At 48.2% G+C, this 14,215-nt stretch overlaps 1 protein-coding gene across 1 annotated transcript in view; it reads left to right on the top strand.

Moving 5' to 3' along the window:
* Positions 1 to 347: 347 nt before the first annotated feature.
* Positions 348 to 14,215, top strand: part of GALK2 (galactokinase 2) — a 98,568-nt gene continuing 84,700 nt past the window's right edge. The window contains exons 1-3 of the mRNA XM_075575638.1: positions 348 to 563; positions 7,095 to 7,183; positions 7,446 to 7,569. Coding sequence (XP_075431753.1) covers positions 508 to 563; positions 7,095 to 7,183; positions 7,446 to 7,569 — 269 coding nt within the window. The 5' untranslated portion in view covers positions 348 to 507. The remainder of the gene's footprint in view (positions 564 to 7,094; positions 7,184 to 7,445; positions 7,570 to 14,215) is intronic.

Here is a 14,215-nt window from a genome sequence, read left to right as displayed (position 1 = left end):
AGCAAGCAACCTATCAATCTGTCTCTCTGTATCAACCTACCTATCTGTCTCTCTGTATCTATCAACCTATCTCTGTATTTATCAATCAAGCTACCTACCTATCTCTATCAACCTACCTGTGTCTCAATCTGTATCTATTATCTATGTATCTAACTATCAAGCAAGATCAATCTGTCTCTTTATCTACCTACCTGTCTCTGTATCTATCAATCAACCTATCTGTCTCTGTATTTATCAATCAAGCTACCTACCTATCTGTCTCTCTGTATCTATTATCTACGTATCTGTCTATCACTCTGTATCTATCTATTTATCCATCCATCCAAACGTGTTGACTCGTGTCCCTGTGCCACATGCAGTACACAGGCTGCTGTCACTAGTGTCTCCACAGAGCAGGATTTCCGTGGGGTGTTTCCCTCCGGAAGGTGCTGGCCAGGCTCAGCCAAACAACTCTGCCCAGAAGCAGCAACCAGCGTGCAGTGCTGGGCTTCCTATCCAACCTCACACATGGCGTCCTGTGCACCCCCGCCTACAGCCCGGGCCCCTGTGTCTGAGAATGCCAGGTAAGTCCCTCCCTGCATTGTTACTGTAGCTGTGCAGAAGCCCCTCCACTGCTGAGGGGGTGGGGCAGTACAACGGGGGGCGTTACTTCATCGTTATAGGATGTCTGGGAGGGAGATGCAAATAATAAGGGGATCAGTTTCTAGTTGCATTTATTTGTTAAGAGTTGCAAAACTTGTTTCAAGATTGTTATTGAAGGAGAAGGATCTAGGATGTAACAATATGTGCACAGGTAGTCTGGGCGAGGCTATACATGGAAGGGGAGTTGCAGGTTGTAGGTGTTGGCTTCAGATAATCATGGATATGTAGATGGATATGTAGCCAGTATTAATCTTTTATTTGTCTCTGTCTCTGTCTCTCTCTGTCTCTCTCTGTCTCTCTCTGTCTCTCTCTGTCTCTCTCTGTCTCTCTCTGTCTCTCTCTGTCTCTCTCTGTCTCTCTCTCTGTCTCTGTCTCTGTCTCTCTCTCTCTCTCTCTCTGTCTCTCTCTCTCTCTGTCTCTCTATATATTATTTTTTACATTAGGATGTACAACAGGATGTGCTATGTCTCATACAGTATAAAGTACAGTATGACCATACAATACATTTTACCGTCTAGAGAAGCTGGTAGGCAGACCACAGAGTTGTAAACAGGACAGGCTCAGACAGTCCTAGTCACATGGCTTTTATTTCTATGTAAAGAATAGTGCAGTTTACACCTAGATTAACAAAAAAACGCAGAAATCTGAAATTGCAGATAAAGCCCTGCATTATTTGTTGGGGTAACCAAACCAAAAAGTGAAGGATTACTATACAGATTTTCCTCTCAATCAAATATCTGCATCATAAGCCCTATAGGACGGGAACGCTTTTCTCCCAGAAGTTTCCTTTTTGCTTTCATGGACTTATTTCTATGTTTCTGTTCTTTTCTGCGTTGCTATCTTGCATCAAATCTCTGTAGAGCGTGGCGTACTTGGTTTGCACTATCTTTAATTGATAGAAAATTACAATATATGGATGCTCCTTTAAGTGGCAAAAAAACAAAGGAACTTCCACATTTTCACAGGCAAAAAAAAAAAAGAAAAAGCCGATGTTAGCAACACTGGTCTGTTATGTAGAATCAGCTGAAATGGAAAGAAAGTCACATGACTTGTGTTTAAAGGTCCCTGTGTTAGCTGAAATAGCCATGTACGAACCTCCGATATTGCACAAGTGAGCTACAGTTCTGCACCTAATGACTTAGCCAAGGCATACCGCAAGAAGCCGCGGCTCACATTTCTGCATATGAAAGCTTAAAAGCCAGTATTTATATGATAGAGAAATAACCGGGGTTTTTTTTTTTTTAGGCGGTTAACACACTTCTTTCTAATTCCATACAAAGTAGAGTTTGTGTTTTGGGACATGAAGTTGAGAATTAACCCCTGCACTCTCTGCTATATAATAATAACTTTATTTTATACCGCGCTTTTCTCCCAATGGGACTCAAAGCCCTACACAATTACAGTATAGCGCGCGGTACGCAGCACACAGGAATTTTAAAAGTCCCTGCCCAGATGAGCTTACAATCTATGTTGTTGTTGCCTGAGGCACAGGGAGATAACGTGGCTTGCCCAAGGCCTCACTGAGCCACTCCGTCAGCATATATCTGCCCAGTTACCTTTTATTTGCTTAATTACAAGAGAGGATGCTGTATGGTTATTTAGGAAAGAGTAAAAAGTATAAAGAAGTGGTTGTATGTTAGTGAGTCCCACTGGGGGGCCTTGGGGTAGTCACTATTCCATAATGAACTGCTAACTCTCCAAAGAGAAGGTCTAAGATTGACATGGGAGTGAAGGGGGCAAGGCAGTAATATACTTCACAACCCCAAAAAGAAGATATCGTATTAAAATGTCAAATAGCCTACGCTCCCAGACTCATGAAGACTGTACGTCGTATCCAGTTGATATGTTGGTAAACTCATTATAAAGCCCATATGTTGTTTTTATTTGTATCTTTTATACTGCTGAACATGTCTCTACAAAAAAAAGAAAAATTACACACGTAACAACATCTCCAAAGTAGCTACTGGTCATTAAAAGGCTTAGTTTATAGGATATGTTCTCTAAAAGTAAAATGTTGTATACATCAAATGCGGCAGTATAAAGTCTGGCATCCAATTAACGGTACACAGCAGCTGACAAAGAGGAGGACTGATTAGCCAGCTACCTGTGTGTGGAGGCATATAAAAATAATGAACACGCATTTCCATGTAGGGACTTTTCCAGAATCTGTCAATGGAATGCCTAATATTTGTGACTTTAGCTAGGCGCAGAACTCCCGGGAGTACAGAAACAAAGCAATAACAAGACAATTCCCAGATGTCACTGGGACATGTTCTGGTAACAAGCCTGATGAAGGTCCAAAAGTGGTCCTGAAAGTTTGCACTCTTTTTAAACTTCAGCTATGTTTGGTATCACCTCTACTGTATGTATGTCTCTATTTATATAGCGTCATTAATGTACATAGCGCTTCACAGCAGTCATACACGTGACAATCATATAAATAACAAATAACAAACCTTACTTTTCTTCTTTTTAAATTACAAGAACATTAGACTGTAAGCTCTTCGGACCAGAGACTCCTTTTCCTAATGTTACTTTTATGTCTTAAGCGCTTATTCCCATTATGTGTTATATTATTATGTCCCGTGTATTACTGCTGGTGTGACGTGCTGTGTACATAGATGGGGCTATATAAATAAAGATATACATACATGTTTACGTGATGTGCGGTGATGAGCCTTGGCTTTTGTAATCTTTGGGGGATTGCAAGTACCTGGGTTTATCAATATATTATTATCAAGTGTAGCGGAGTACCCCCTGGCTGCTATTCTACCCAATGGGCTGGCAGTACACCCTGGTATTCCAGGTTTGCTAGTAGTTATCATGGGGCTTTCCCCTTCACTTTTGGTACTGCATTTGAGTGACAGCAGGGGGTGGTGCATCCTGTTGAAACTCGGACAACGGGGTGCCCGCCTTCTGGCAGTACTTAAGGGCAGGACCGCCCTAAAGTTAGTGGTTGTTCCTTCCCTCTGCGGAAGGCAGGTCACACGTCTGGGAGCCGGAGATTGGAGCCTTCCCAGGTGCTCTTCCCTGCGGGGAGGAGTGAGTGTGGACCTATACCTCTGCTAGGGAGGTGGGGAAGAGCTAGCACGGCTGCGGGTGCCCTTGGCCTGTAGTGACGGTCCAGGGACCATCTCCAGTGATTGCTGATCTGAGAGACTGTATCCGGCAGAAGACTGCTGAGTAGCTGTTGTGTTACTGCAAAGTGTGTAGTAAAAAAACGTTCCTGTCTGCAATGTACCTCCGGCCTGGTGTGGGATCTAACTAGGGGGAGAGGTACCGTTCTACAGTGGGAGATCATCTCCATTTCCCTGGAGCCTACGGCAGATGGAGGCGCTGCACTGCTAAGTATTATGTGGGGTATAAGCCCCAGAAGCCTGTTCCTGTGTCCCAAAGTCATCACAAACGACTCAGCCCTCTTGTTACCAGCAGGTATGCACCACATACACCCCGTAATGACCCCTATCTGCAAATGGGGGGGAGGGGGGGGACACCGTTACACAAGTAACCTTCCGTTAACGGTCACATTCGGTTTGTAACAACAGGAGACACAAGGCTAAATATTGTGCGCAGGAGAGTGAGTGAATGTCACTTGAAGCAATAATGCCACCTAGTGGCAAGTGTCAAAATAGCTTTACACCTCCGTTCAGAGGTAAATTAGATCAGCAATAGGAGAGAGGAGCTCAGGAAGTGATGATAGGTGGGACGTCTTAATGTTGCCCCACACGCTTTAATTTTCTGGTGCTGGCAGCATCTCTTAGGCTAGGTCCCCAGTACATGCTGCAGCGAGCGCTGCCGGAACAAGAACCGCCCCTCTATGGGACCGGGCCCACTAGCTGCCTTGGCCGCTGCGCTGCTCGGCAATAATATTTTTCTGAAGACAAGAAAATTGTCTTCAGAACTGGCGACGGAGCGCTGGCCACGCCCCCCGGGGGTTCAGCCTATGAGGGCGAACCAGTCGGGTGATGTCATGGCCACGCCCCCGTCGCAATCTCCTGCAGCTCAGCCACAGACCGGAGATCACAGCTGCACGCGCCACCAGCCTGCCATGCGCGCGTGTAGCAGCCGACGCTGGGGCCGTAGGTTTACTCTTGCTGAGGGTCATGGGTTGCATGTGTAGGAATCATAACTAGTACTATCTATTTAGGTCATATCCATTGATCTTAGCCTCTTGCAGACACACTTACCTTCCTACTGTCTCTGTAAGTTCTGCCCACTTACCACTTAGACTGTAAGCTCTTCGGGGCAGCGACTCCTTTTCCTATTGTCACTTTTATGGCTGAAGCGCTTATTCCCACAACGTGTTATATTATTATGTCCCGTGTATTACTGCTGTGACGCGCTGTGTACCTGGATGGCCCTATGTATGTATGTATGTATTTATGTATGTATGTATGTATATATTAAAGGAAAGTGTTCTTGTAAATATTGTTATTGTGATATTTTATGGTTAGAAACAGGCCTTTTTATAATTTATTTTTTTAACCGTGACGGAACATTATACATGTTATATCATGTCATGCAAATAATCGCCAACCTAATACCAAAGATTAATTTCTTTCGCATTTTATCATGTGCGGCATAATCGGTCTGTTTTTCTTTTTCCTCTGCCGTAATTTGATTTCTATAGCGCGAGAACCGGTACATTCCTCCTGGCACACAAAAGGCGCGGTGGTGTTTGAATGACGTAAATGCTGGATTCTTCTAAAGCCGTTCCGGGGGAACATTCTGCGCAATAACAATATAATGATATCTTTTGTACCCGACCACAGCATTTTAATTACTGCTCTGCAGTTTGCTCAGAGCAGTTGGCAGACTGGGGCAGTAGTTAAATAAGAGTAAACTGATATTGTAGATTTGCTCCAACTTCTTCCAAGTCGTTCCCAGTAACTCAGAAATACATATTTGCCAGTCAGGTTATGTCTTGCAAAGGGCTCCAAATGAAAGGAAAGGCAGAAAGCAGGATTCAAGAACACCATGCACATTCAGAATGGGGAATGTTGCAAATAAAGCATCACAGTGTTTATAGGACTAGCCGGCAAAAAGATTTTGGATTGTTAAAGACCTAATCCAGGGACGGTCAACTCCTGTCCTCAAGGGCCACCAACAGGTCAGGTGTTAAAGATATCCATTCTTCATCACAGGTGGCTCAATTAATGGCTCAGGCTGCGATTGAGCCACCTGTGCTGAAGCTGGGATATCCTTAAAAGCTGACCTGTTAGTGGCCCTTTTGACAGGACTTGGCCACCGCTGACCTAACCGTGACACCACGAGGTGGATTCACTATCCTCCGATTATTGGTTATCACACCGCGATCCCGTATTAAGCGCCATTTAGTTCTGTGGGCCTGTACGATAACCCGCGTGTGAGGTTAGTGAATCCCTGAGTATGGCCCTTACTCAATATGCTGGGAAGCCCCTTTCCCCGTCCTGGAGAAGATTCTTTGGCCCATTCATGTCATTGGAACGGAACTATTGTCCAGCACAGGGAATGAACATGACGGAATAATACATAGGGGGCCCATGTAGGAGGAATTCATACAATTTTTACCGGATCTCAGTTTACGTTCTAATAGGAAGCAAACCGTTGAGTCCCAGGATGGATAGGATGGATAGGACACTATGCTGAGATTCAAGAGGAACCTCTAAATTGGAGCAGCACGGATAACATCACTGAGGATTTTTAAATGGACTTATAGGGACACTAAAATGAATCTGATTTTACTGTTCTTTTTATTTTACAATTTGTAATCTCAATATTACACAATTGCACCAGACTACTTATTACTCATATTCATATGAATGGGACTTGAGGCGTACTAAAGCTTAGCACCGTTTTGTGAATCTGGGCCTTTTATGTGTTTTGTATCAAGCAAGCGCTGCGTCACTTCCCGCTCAGACAATCTGATTCGTTAATGCCTGCACCTCCTGGTCCAAATAATAAACAAAAATGAATGATCATTTCCCCCCCTTTATATAGCTCAGTACACATACTATACATACATACAATTGCTGCCAAGAGCTTACAGTCTAGTTTCGCTGTACAGGTAGACAAAACAACTCGTTAAAACCACATAAGTGGCCTTTGTCAGTTTCTGTGCTGATAGGCCAATCAATAATGTCAGTGTTATGAGAACACACAGGTGGAAGCGATAGGATTGCCAAACCATTTAACACCTTTTCTGCTATCTTTACCATATGTTTAAAAGATTACCGGGTTGTGGAATAACTTTTCAGATTTATTCCCCAAAGTCTAACTACAGTACGCAGCCTGAGAATAAACGCCACTAGATTTGACATCACAATTCCGCTGCAACAGAATACAAACGAAAAACGAGACAGTGCAAAAGGCAAAGCAAAGGCAGTTTATAAAACAAATAATAAAAAAAGTGTGTTTTTATTCCTTTATTTTAAACGTTCAAGCTTATCTGTGACTTTTACTATTATTTACAGGTTGCTGAAGTTGAAGGAGATGTTTATCGCTAAATATGGGTCCGCGCCGACGTTTTATGCTCGCGCACCGGGACGGGTGAATTTAATAGGTAACACATATTGTTCTGTTTCTCCCACTCTGATTTTTATTTATTTTATAGCCTGAAATCTTTCAATTGCATTTTCTTTCAAAGACTTCCTTGTCACGCTAGCGTTACATTGAGATTTGTATGATATTGGGTGTTCTGGGAAGTATTATGTTTGTCTTGGCTGTCCCGCCCAAGCATTCTTCCCCCTAATCGAACTTCGTATTATCCCATCTTTTTAAAACCTGGCCAGTCCGCTTATTTACACTATTCTTTTGTTTTCTAGGAGAGCACATTGATTATTGTGGGTATGCTGTTCTTCCGATGGCTATCGAACAAGACATTTTAGCAGCTGTTCAAACCGTTAACACTCAAGTGGTCCAGTTGTCGAATACAAATCCATCGTATTTGTAAGTAATGAAGCACAGATACTGTATCCTATATATGTACCTAGTGATAAACCTAAGGGGCTTATTCGATCATGCAATCGGCCGCTCATAGCTTATAAACCGCCTAAGGCCTGGGACATAGTAGAGTAGGCCGCGCTGAGCCGTGCTGAACCGCGCTGAGCAGATGCACTTACCCCCTGCATCTATCATCAGCGCGGCTTTAGCAGCCGCTTCCGCATGCTTGCGGAGGCTCAGAAATTTTGAGCAGACAAGCAAGTTTAAAATTTGCCGCTCAGGGGAGCGGAGGAGCGGTCACGTGACCGCTCACATCCAATGGGAGCGAGGGACTAGCCCCGCTTCCCGACACTCCTCCGTTCCGCCTCTGACACGCCTTCTCCCCGCCTCCGCCCCGCCCCCAAAGCGCGCTCACTGCCTCGCCTGCCAGGACACAAAAAAGCTCCAGTTTGAGCAGGCGAGGCAGAGCGGGAGCGCGGATCAGCGCGGCCCGAGACCTAAGATCTATCATGCCTGAAATGTTAATAGATACAGTAAGACTGGGTGTTCTCCACTCCCGTCCTTAAGATCCCCCAACAGGTCAGGTTTTCAAGTTATCCCTGCTTCAGCACAGGTGGCTCAATCAGTGACTCAGGCGAAGACTGAGCCACCTGTGCTGAAGCTGGGACTGATTTGGTCACCTGTGCGGAAGCTGGGACTGATTGAGCCACCTGTGCTGAAGCAGTGATATCCTGAAAACCTGACCTGTGGGGGGGGGGGGGGGGAGAACGGGGGGGTCTTGAGGACTGGAGTTGAGAACCCCTGCAGTAGGACATTAATAAACATGCAGTTCCCCCTTCTGCCTTTTTTGCGTCTCCCGCACTTTTTGTCTTACACGGATTGGTAGCAGTCGGTCCCTGTTGCGGCAATGGGCTATTTTCAGTTCTGGACCTTCTGGCTCTCGAGCTACTTACCAATGAAGGTAACGTCGGTACGTGACCTCCAGGGGAAACAAAATAAAGGCTAAACTGTCCCGCTTCTCGCCGACCAATAGTAAGCTTTCTATTGGCCCAATGTTACGCGGGGGATTTAAACACGGGGATGTAAACACAAGGAAGTACTACAGCACCTATACTGGTATATGTCTTGGGGTCTTTGGAGCTGCAATTAGCGCAGAACAACTCCGGGACCCCCTGCTTCACATCCATTAAAATAAAGAGGCGATCCAGAAGGTGAACTACACTTTTAATTTTAATAGGGCCCATTCAACTGAAAGGCCATAAGATGTCTTTTAGAGTAACGCCGCTTAAAAATATGGGCTTTATTTGTAACTGGTTTCCTCTAAAAAATGTATAACTCTATATTAAAACGAAGCGCTTCAAAATAATTTGCAAAATAGCCTTTTTATTTTATGCATTGAACGCTATTGTTTTTGCAGAACAAAAACAAAAAAAAAAACATATTGGAGTTACTGGTTGCGTTCCACAATCGCAAGACTAAATGTACTAGTTTGAAAGCCAACATTCCTGGTAGTTTCCGAGATGAAACCATGCAAAATTAAAAATTCTACACAATTTCACTTTATCCCAAGAGCCAGCAGGAATAGCAGCACGGTCAGTCCCTCTTGTTTACTTTGCTGCTTCAGTTTATGTTGTTGAAAGAAAATGACACGCATGAAATCAGATACATATCCTACAGAATGTATAAAAAAAATTGCTTCCAAGTCACCCTACGGCATATCACACGCAGAGTACGTAGACATTGTTTTCGTACAAATACCCATGTTATTGCATTCGTGTTTGTTTATTTTATTTTTTTTTATGGCATAAAGCACAAATCCAGTGTCATTTTGTTGACAGACTTTTGAGATTGTTTGTTTTAAAAAGCTCACTGCGTAAAAGGGACTGAATTAACACATCTTGTGCGCAAGAGGAGTGAAATACAAGTCTCTCTAGAAGCGCATTATACATTACTAGCTGAGAGACCCGGCGTTGCCCGGGATGTAATTTTGGGGGGGCGGACGACAGGGTTGGGCTTTCCCCCCCCTTGACAGCTAGGTGGGTGACTGAGTTGACTGAGTGTGTGGGTGACTGTGTGGGTGGGTGGGTGACACTTGACTGAGTGGGTTGGTGGGTTGGTGACTGAGAGGGTGGGTGACTTTGGGTCGGTGACTGGGTGGGTGACTTTGGGTCGGTTTGACTTTGGGTCGGTTTGACTTTGGGTCGGTGGGTGGGTGACTTTGGGTCGGTGGTTGGGTGGGTGACTTGAGTCGGTGGGTGGATGACTTTGGGTCGGTGGGTGGATGACTTTGGGTCGGTGGGTGGATGACTTTGGGTCGGTGGGTGGGTGACTGTGTCGTGGGTGGGTGGGTGACTTTGGGTCGGGTTGACTTTGGGTCGGTTGACTTTGGATTGGTGGGTGGGTGACTTTGGGTCGGTGTGTGGGTGGGTGGGTGACTTTGGATCGGTGGGTGGGTGGGTGACTTTGGGTCGGTGGGTGGGTCGGTGACTGGGTGACTTTTTCAGGGTCAGTGACTGGGTGGGTCAGTGAGTGGGTGGGTGGGTCAGTGAGTGGGTGGGTGGGGTCGGTAAGTGGGTAGGTGGGGTCAGTGACTGGGTGGGTGGTTTTGGGTGAGACTGGGTGGGTGAGTGGGAGACTGAATGGGTGGGTGAGTGGGAGACTGAATGGGTGGGTGAGTGGGAGACTGAATGGGTGGGTGAGTGGGAGACTGAATGGGTGGGTGAGTGGGAGACTGAATGGGTGGGTGAGTGGGAGACTGAATGGGTGGGTGAGTGGGAGACTGAATGGGTGGGTGAGTGGGAGACTGAATTGGTGGGTGAGTGGGAGACTGAATGGGTGGGTGAGTGGGAGACTGAATGGGTGGGTGAGTGCGAGACTGAATGGGTGGGTGAGTGGGAGACTGAATGGGTGGGTGAGTGGGAGACTGAATGGGTGGGTGAGTGGGAGACTGACTGGGTGGGTGAGTGGGAGACTGGGTGGGTGAGTGGGAGACTGACTGAGTGGGTGACTGACTGAATGGGTGGGTGAGTGAGTGGGTGACTGACTGACTGACTGGGTGGGTGAGTGGGTGACTGACTGGGTGGGTGAGTGGGTGACTGACTGAATGGGTGGGTGAGTGGGTGACTGACTGAATGGGTGGGTGAGTGGGTGACTGACTGAATGGGTGAGTGGGTGACTGACTGAATGGGTGGGTGAGTGGGTGACTGACTGAATGGGTGGGTGACTGACTGAATGGGTGGGTGAGTGGGTGACTGACTGAATGGGTGGGTGAGTGGGTGACTGACTGAATGGGTGGGTGAGTGGGTGACTGACTGAATGACTGAATGGGTGGGTGACTGACTGAATGACTGAATGGGTGGGTGACTGACTGAATGACTGACTGAATGGGTGGGTGACTGACTGAATGGGTGGGTGACTGGGTGACTGACTGAATGGGTGGGTGACTGGGTGACTGACTGAGTGGGTGGGTGACTGAGTGGGTGGGTGACTGAGTGGGTGGGTGACTGAGTGGGTGGGTGACTGAGTGGGTGGGTGACTGAGTGAGTGAGTGAGTGGGTGACTGACTGGGTGGGTGACTGACTGGGTGGGTGAGTGGGTGACTGACTGGGTGGGTGAGTGGGTGACTGACTGGGTGGGTGAGTGGGTGACTGACTGGGTGGGTGAGTGGGTGACTGACTGGGTGGGTGAGTGGGTGAATGACTGGGTGGGTGAGTGGGTGACTGACTGAATGGGTGGGTGAGTGGGTGACTGACTGACTGGGTGGGTGAGTGGGTGACTGACTGAATGACTGAATGGGTGGGTGAATGACTGAATGGGTGAGTGACTGACTGAATGACTGACTGAATGGGTGAGTGACTGACTGAATGACTGACTGAATGGGTGGGTGACTGACTGAATGGGTGGGTGACTGGGTGACTGACTGAATGGGTGGGTGACTGGGTGACTGACTGAGTGGGTGGGTGACTGAGTGGGTGGGTGACTGAGTGGGTGGGTGACTGAGTGGGTGGGTGACTGAGTGGGTGGGTGACTGAGTGAGTGGGTGGGTGACTGAGTGAGTGGGTGACTGGGTGAAAGTGGGTGACTGGGTGGGTGTGTGGGTGGGTGTGTGGGTGACTGGGTGTGTGTGTGTGTGGGTGACTGAGTGAGTGGGTGGGTGACTGAGTGGGTGGGTGAGTGAGTGGGTGGGTGACTGAGTGAGTGGGTGGGTGACTAAGTGAGTGGGTGGGTGACTAAGTGAGTGGGTGGGTGACTAAGTGAGTGGGTGGGATGGTGACTGAGTGGGTGGGTGACTGGGTGGGTGACTGAGTGGGTGGGTGAGTGAGTGGGTGACTGGGTGAAAGTGGGTGACTGGGTGAAAGTGACTGGGTGGGTGTGTGGGTGACTGGGTGACAGTGCGTGGGTGGGAGACGGTGGGTGACTTACCTTGACCCCGTGGCATCTGGCTGGGGCAAGAGGTGAGTTCGGGAAGCTGGCGGGGGGGGGCAAGAGTGGCAGGAGACCCGTGCCGCGCTTACCCTCCGTCTGGGAGCCGGTGCACGTGAGGAGGAAGCCCGCGCCGCGCTTCCCCTCCGTCCGGGAGCCGGTGCACGTGAGGGGGCCCGGGCCGCGCTTCCCCTCCGTTCCTCGTTGTGAGCGAGGGGGGAGGAGCCTGGAGTTTGCTGCTGAGCAGGAGGGCCGCGCTTCCCCTCTCCGGGAGCCGGCGCACGTGAGGGGGAGTGCAGGAGGCCCGGGCCGCGCCTCGCTTCCCCTCCGTTCCTCATTGTGAGCGAGGGGGGAGGAGCCTGGAGTTTGCTGCTGAGCAGGAGGGCCGCGCTTCCCCTCTCCGGGAGCGGCGCACGGTGAGGGTGATAGTGCGGCTGGGGATGTTGCGGAGCGTGGGGATTTGGGTGAGGTGGGGAGGGGGGAGAGAGTGAGGGGCACCGGGAGAGGAGGGGCACCGGGAGAGGAGGGGCACTGGGAGAGGAGGGGGGGGGGGGGGTGTGGAAGGTGAGCTGCGCTCCAACTGACGGGGGAGAGTGAGGCCAAGCAACAGTGTGTGTGTGTGTGTGTGTGTGTGTGTGTGTGTGTGTGTGTGTGTCGTCACTCTGCCTCAGGCCAATGAGAGGTGCGGGGGCGGGCAGGCCAAGGGACCAATGAGATTTCCCCTAGGGACACAGGAGATGCAGACAGGCATACAGTGCTTTCACAAATATATAATAAGATATATGCCTTGCTGATGCTTGACCGGGGAGGCTGTGAGGGAGCTCCCCTCCCTTCCCCTTAATTACCAAATTGCCCGCGCTCCCCGCCAGCTGGGGTTTAAAATTCTTCTCTCGCCCCGGGCCACGTCCCTCCCCGCTCGCACCGGCGGGAAGGACGGCAGCCAGGGAGCACAGAGGAGGTGAGGGAGAGCCTTGCCCCCCTGTTCATGGTGGCTCCCCCCCCCCCCCACCTTAGGCTAGGGGGGCTGCTGTTTGCCTGACTTTTGTGCTGGTTGGTGGAGTGGTTTTATTTTGGGAAGTACTTAAGGTGGCATAGAACCTGGAGGAACGGGCCTGATGATGCGGTTGTACCCCAAAACTCTGCCCCCCTTGTCACCTGTTTTGTAATTGTATTGGTGCTTTTTCCGTTCCCTCCTCCCCCCCTCCCCCCTTTTTGGTTCATTACGTTCTTCCCTTGTATTGCCTCCTTGAATGTACTGTACCACTCCCACATAGCAGCCATATTTTTAGCGTTTTATCTTTATTTTCACTGTGGAACTCCCAGATAAGTTGAGGGCCAGAGCTGAGCACCCCTGACTTATGCCACCAGAAATCAGTGGGTCATATGTATCAAGGCAAAAGTAAAGCAATTCTGAGGCACAATAACTGCACTGTTTGTGTCAAAGAAAAAAGTCTTATTGAAATCAATAGGATTTTTTTTCTCTGATACACATGGTGCAGGTATTTTTCCCCAGAAGAATTGCCCTACGGTTGTCCTACGGTTCCCTTGTTACATGTACCATATTGGGTTAAGTAGAGATGTCTGAACTTTTCTCACCTGTTGGTGAACTTTAGGAACTTCACCCTTTTTTTTTCTTCTTTTTGGCGAAAAAGTTTACTTCGATCCAAAAGTCCGCAGCAGGTTCGCTAAGCGCCAATGGGCATCGCGTGTCCAATTCATTCCGATTTACTTTTGCATGCCAAATTCGATAGAACTTTACATTTTAAAAGTCACAAAGCTGCTATTTGTCCACATGAAAAAAAGCCAAAATAGAGAATTTTGAACAACTTGGGCCAATTTGCTAGAACTTTTGGGTGCCAAAAGTTCAAACTAAACGCGTACAGATTTTTCCCCTGCGTTGTTCCTGTTGTTCCAGTCTGGTTCCTTCGTCCTTGTTTGCTCCTGAGTCCGTTCCTGAGTCTTCCCCCTCCCCGGAACCGGACCTGTCTTCCCCTGCATCCCAGGCCTCAGATCCCAGGCCAAGATCAGTATACCTACTCTCTACCTCTGCCCTGCGGGTCCATATCCTCTCCTGCAGTCAGCAGCGTTACAGAACCAAATATTTTTATTTACATGACCTTAACCTACAAGTGAGTTTCAGTGTGAAAAACTGCACTTGGCTTCCTAGGCAACTAGTATGAAATTAGCAGAGAGTCTAAGGACCACATCAATGCACGAATTGAAGAGCCCT

Source organism: Ascaphus truei, chromosome 18 (genome assembly GCF_040206685.1).
Source record: "Ascaphus truei isolate aAscTru1 chromosome 18, aAscTru1.hap1, whole genome shotgun sequence".
NCBI lineage: Eukaryota > Metazoa > Chordata > Amphibia > Anura > Ascaphidae > Ascaphus > Ascaphus truei.
Note: the sequence above shows the minus strand (reverse complement) of the source record. Positions and strands in the feature narration are given on the sequence as shown.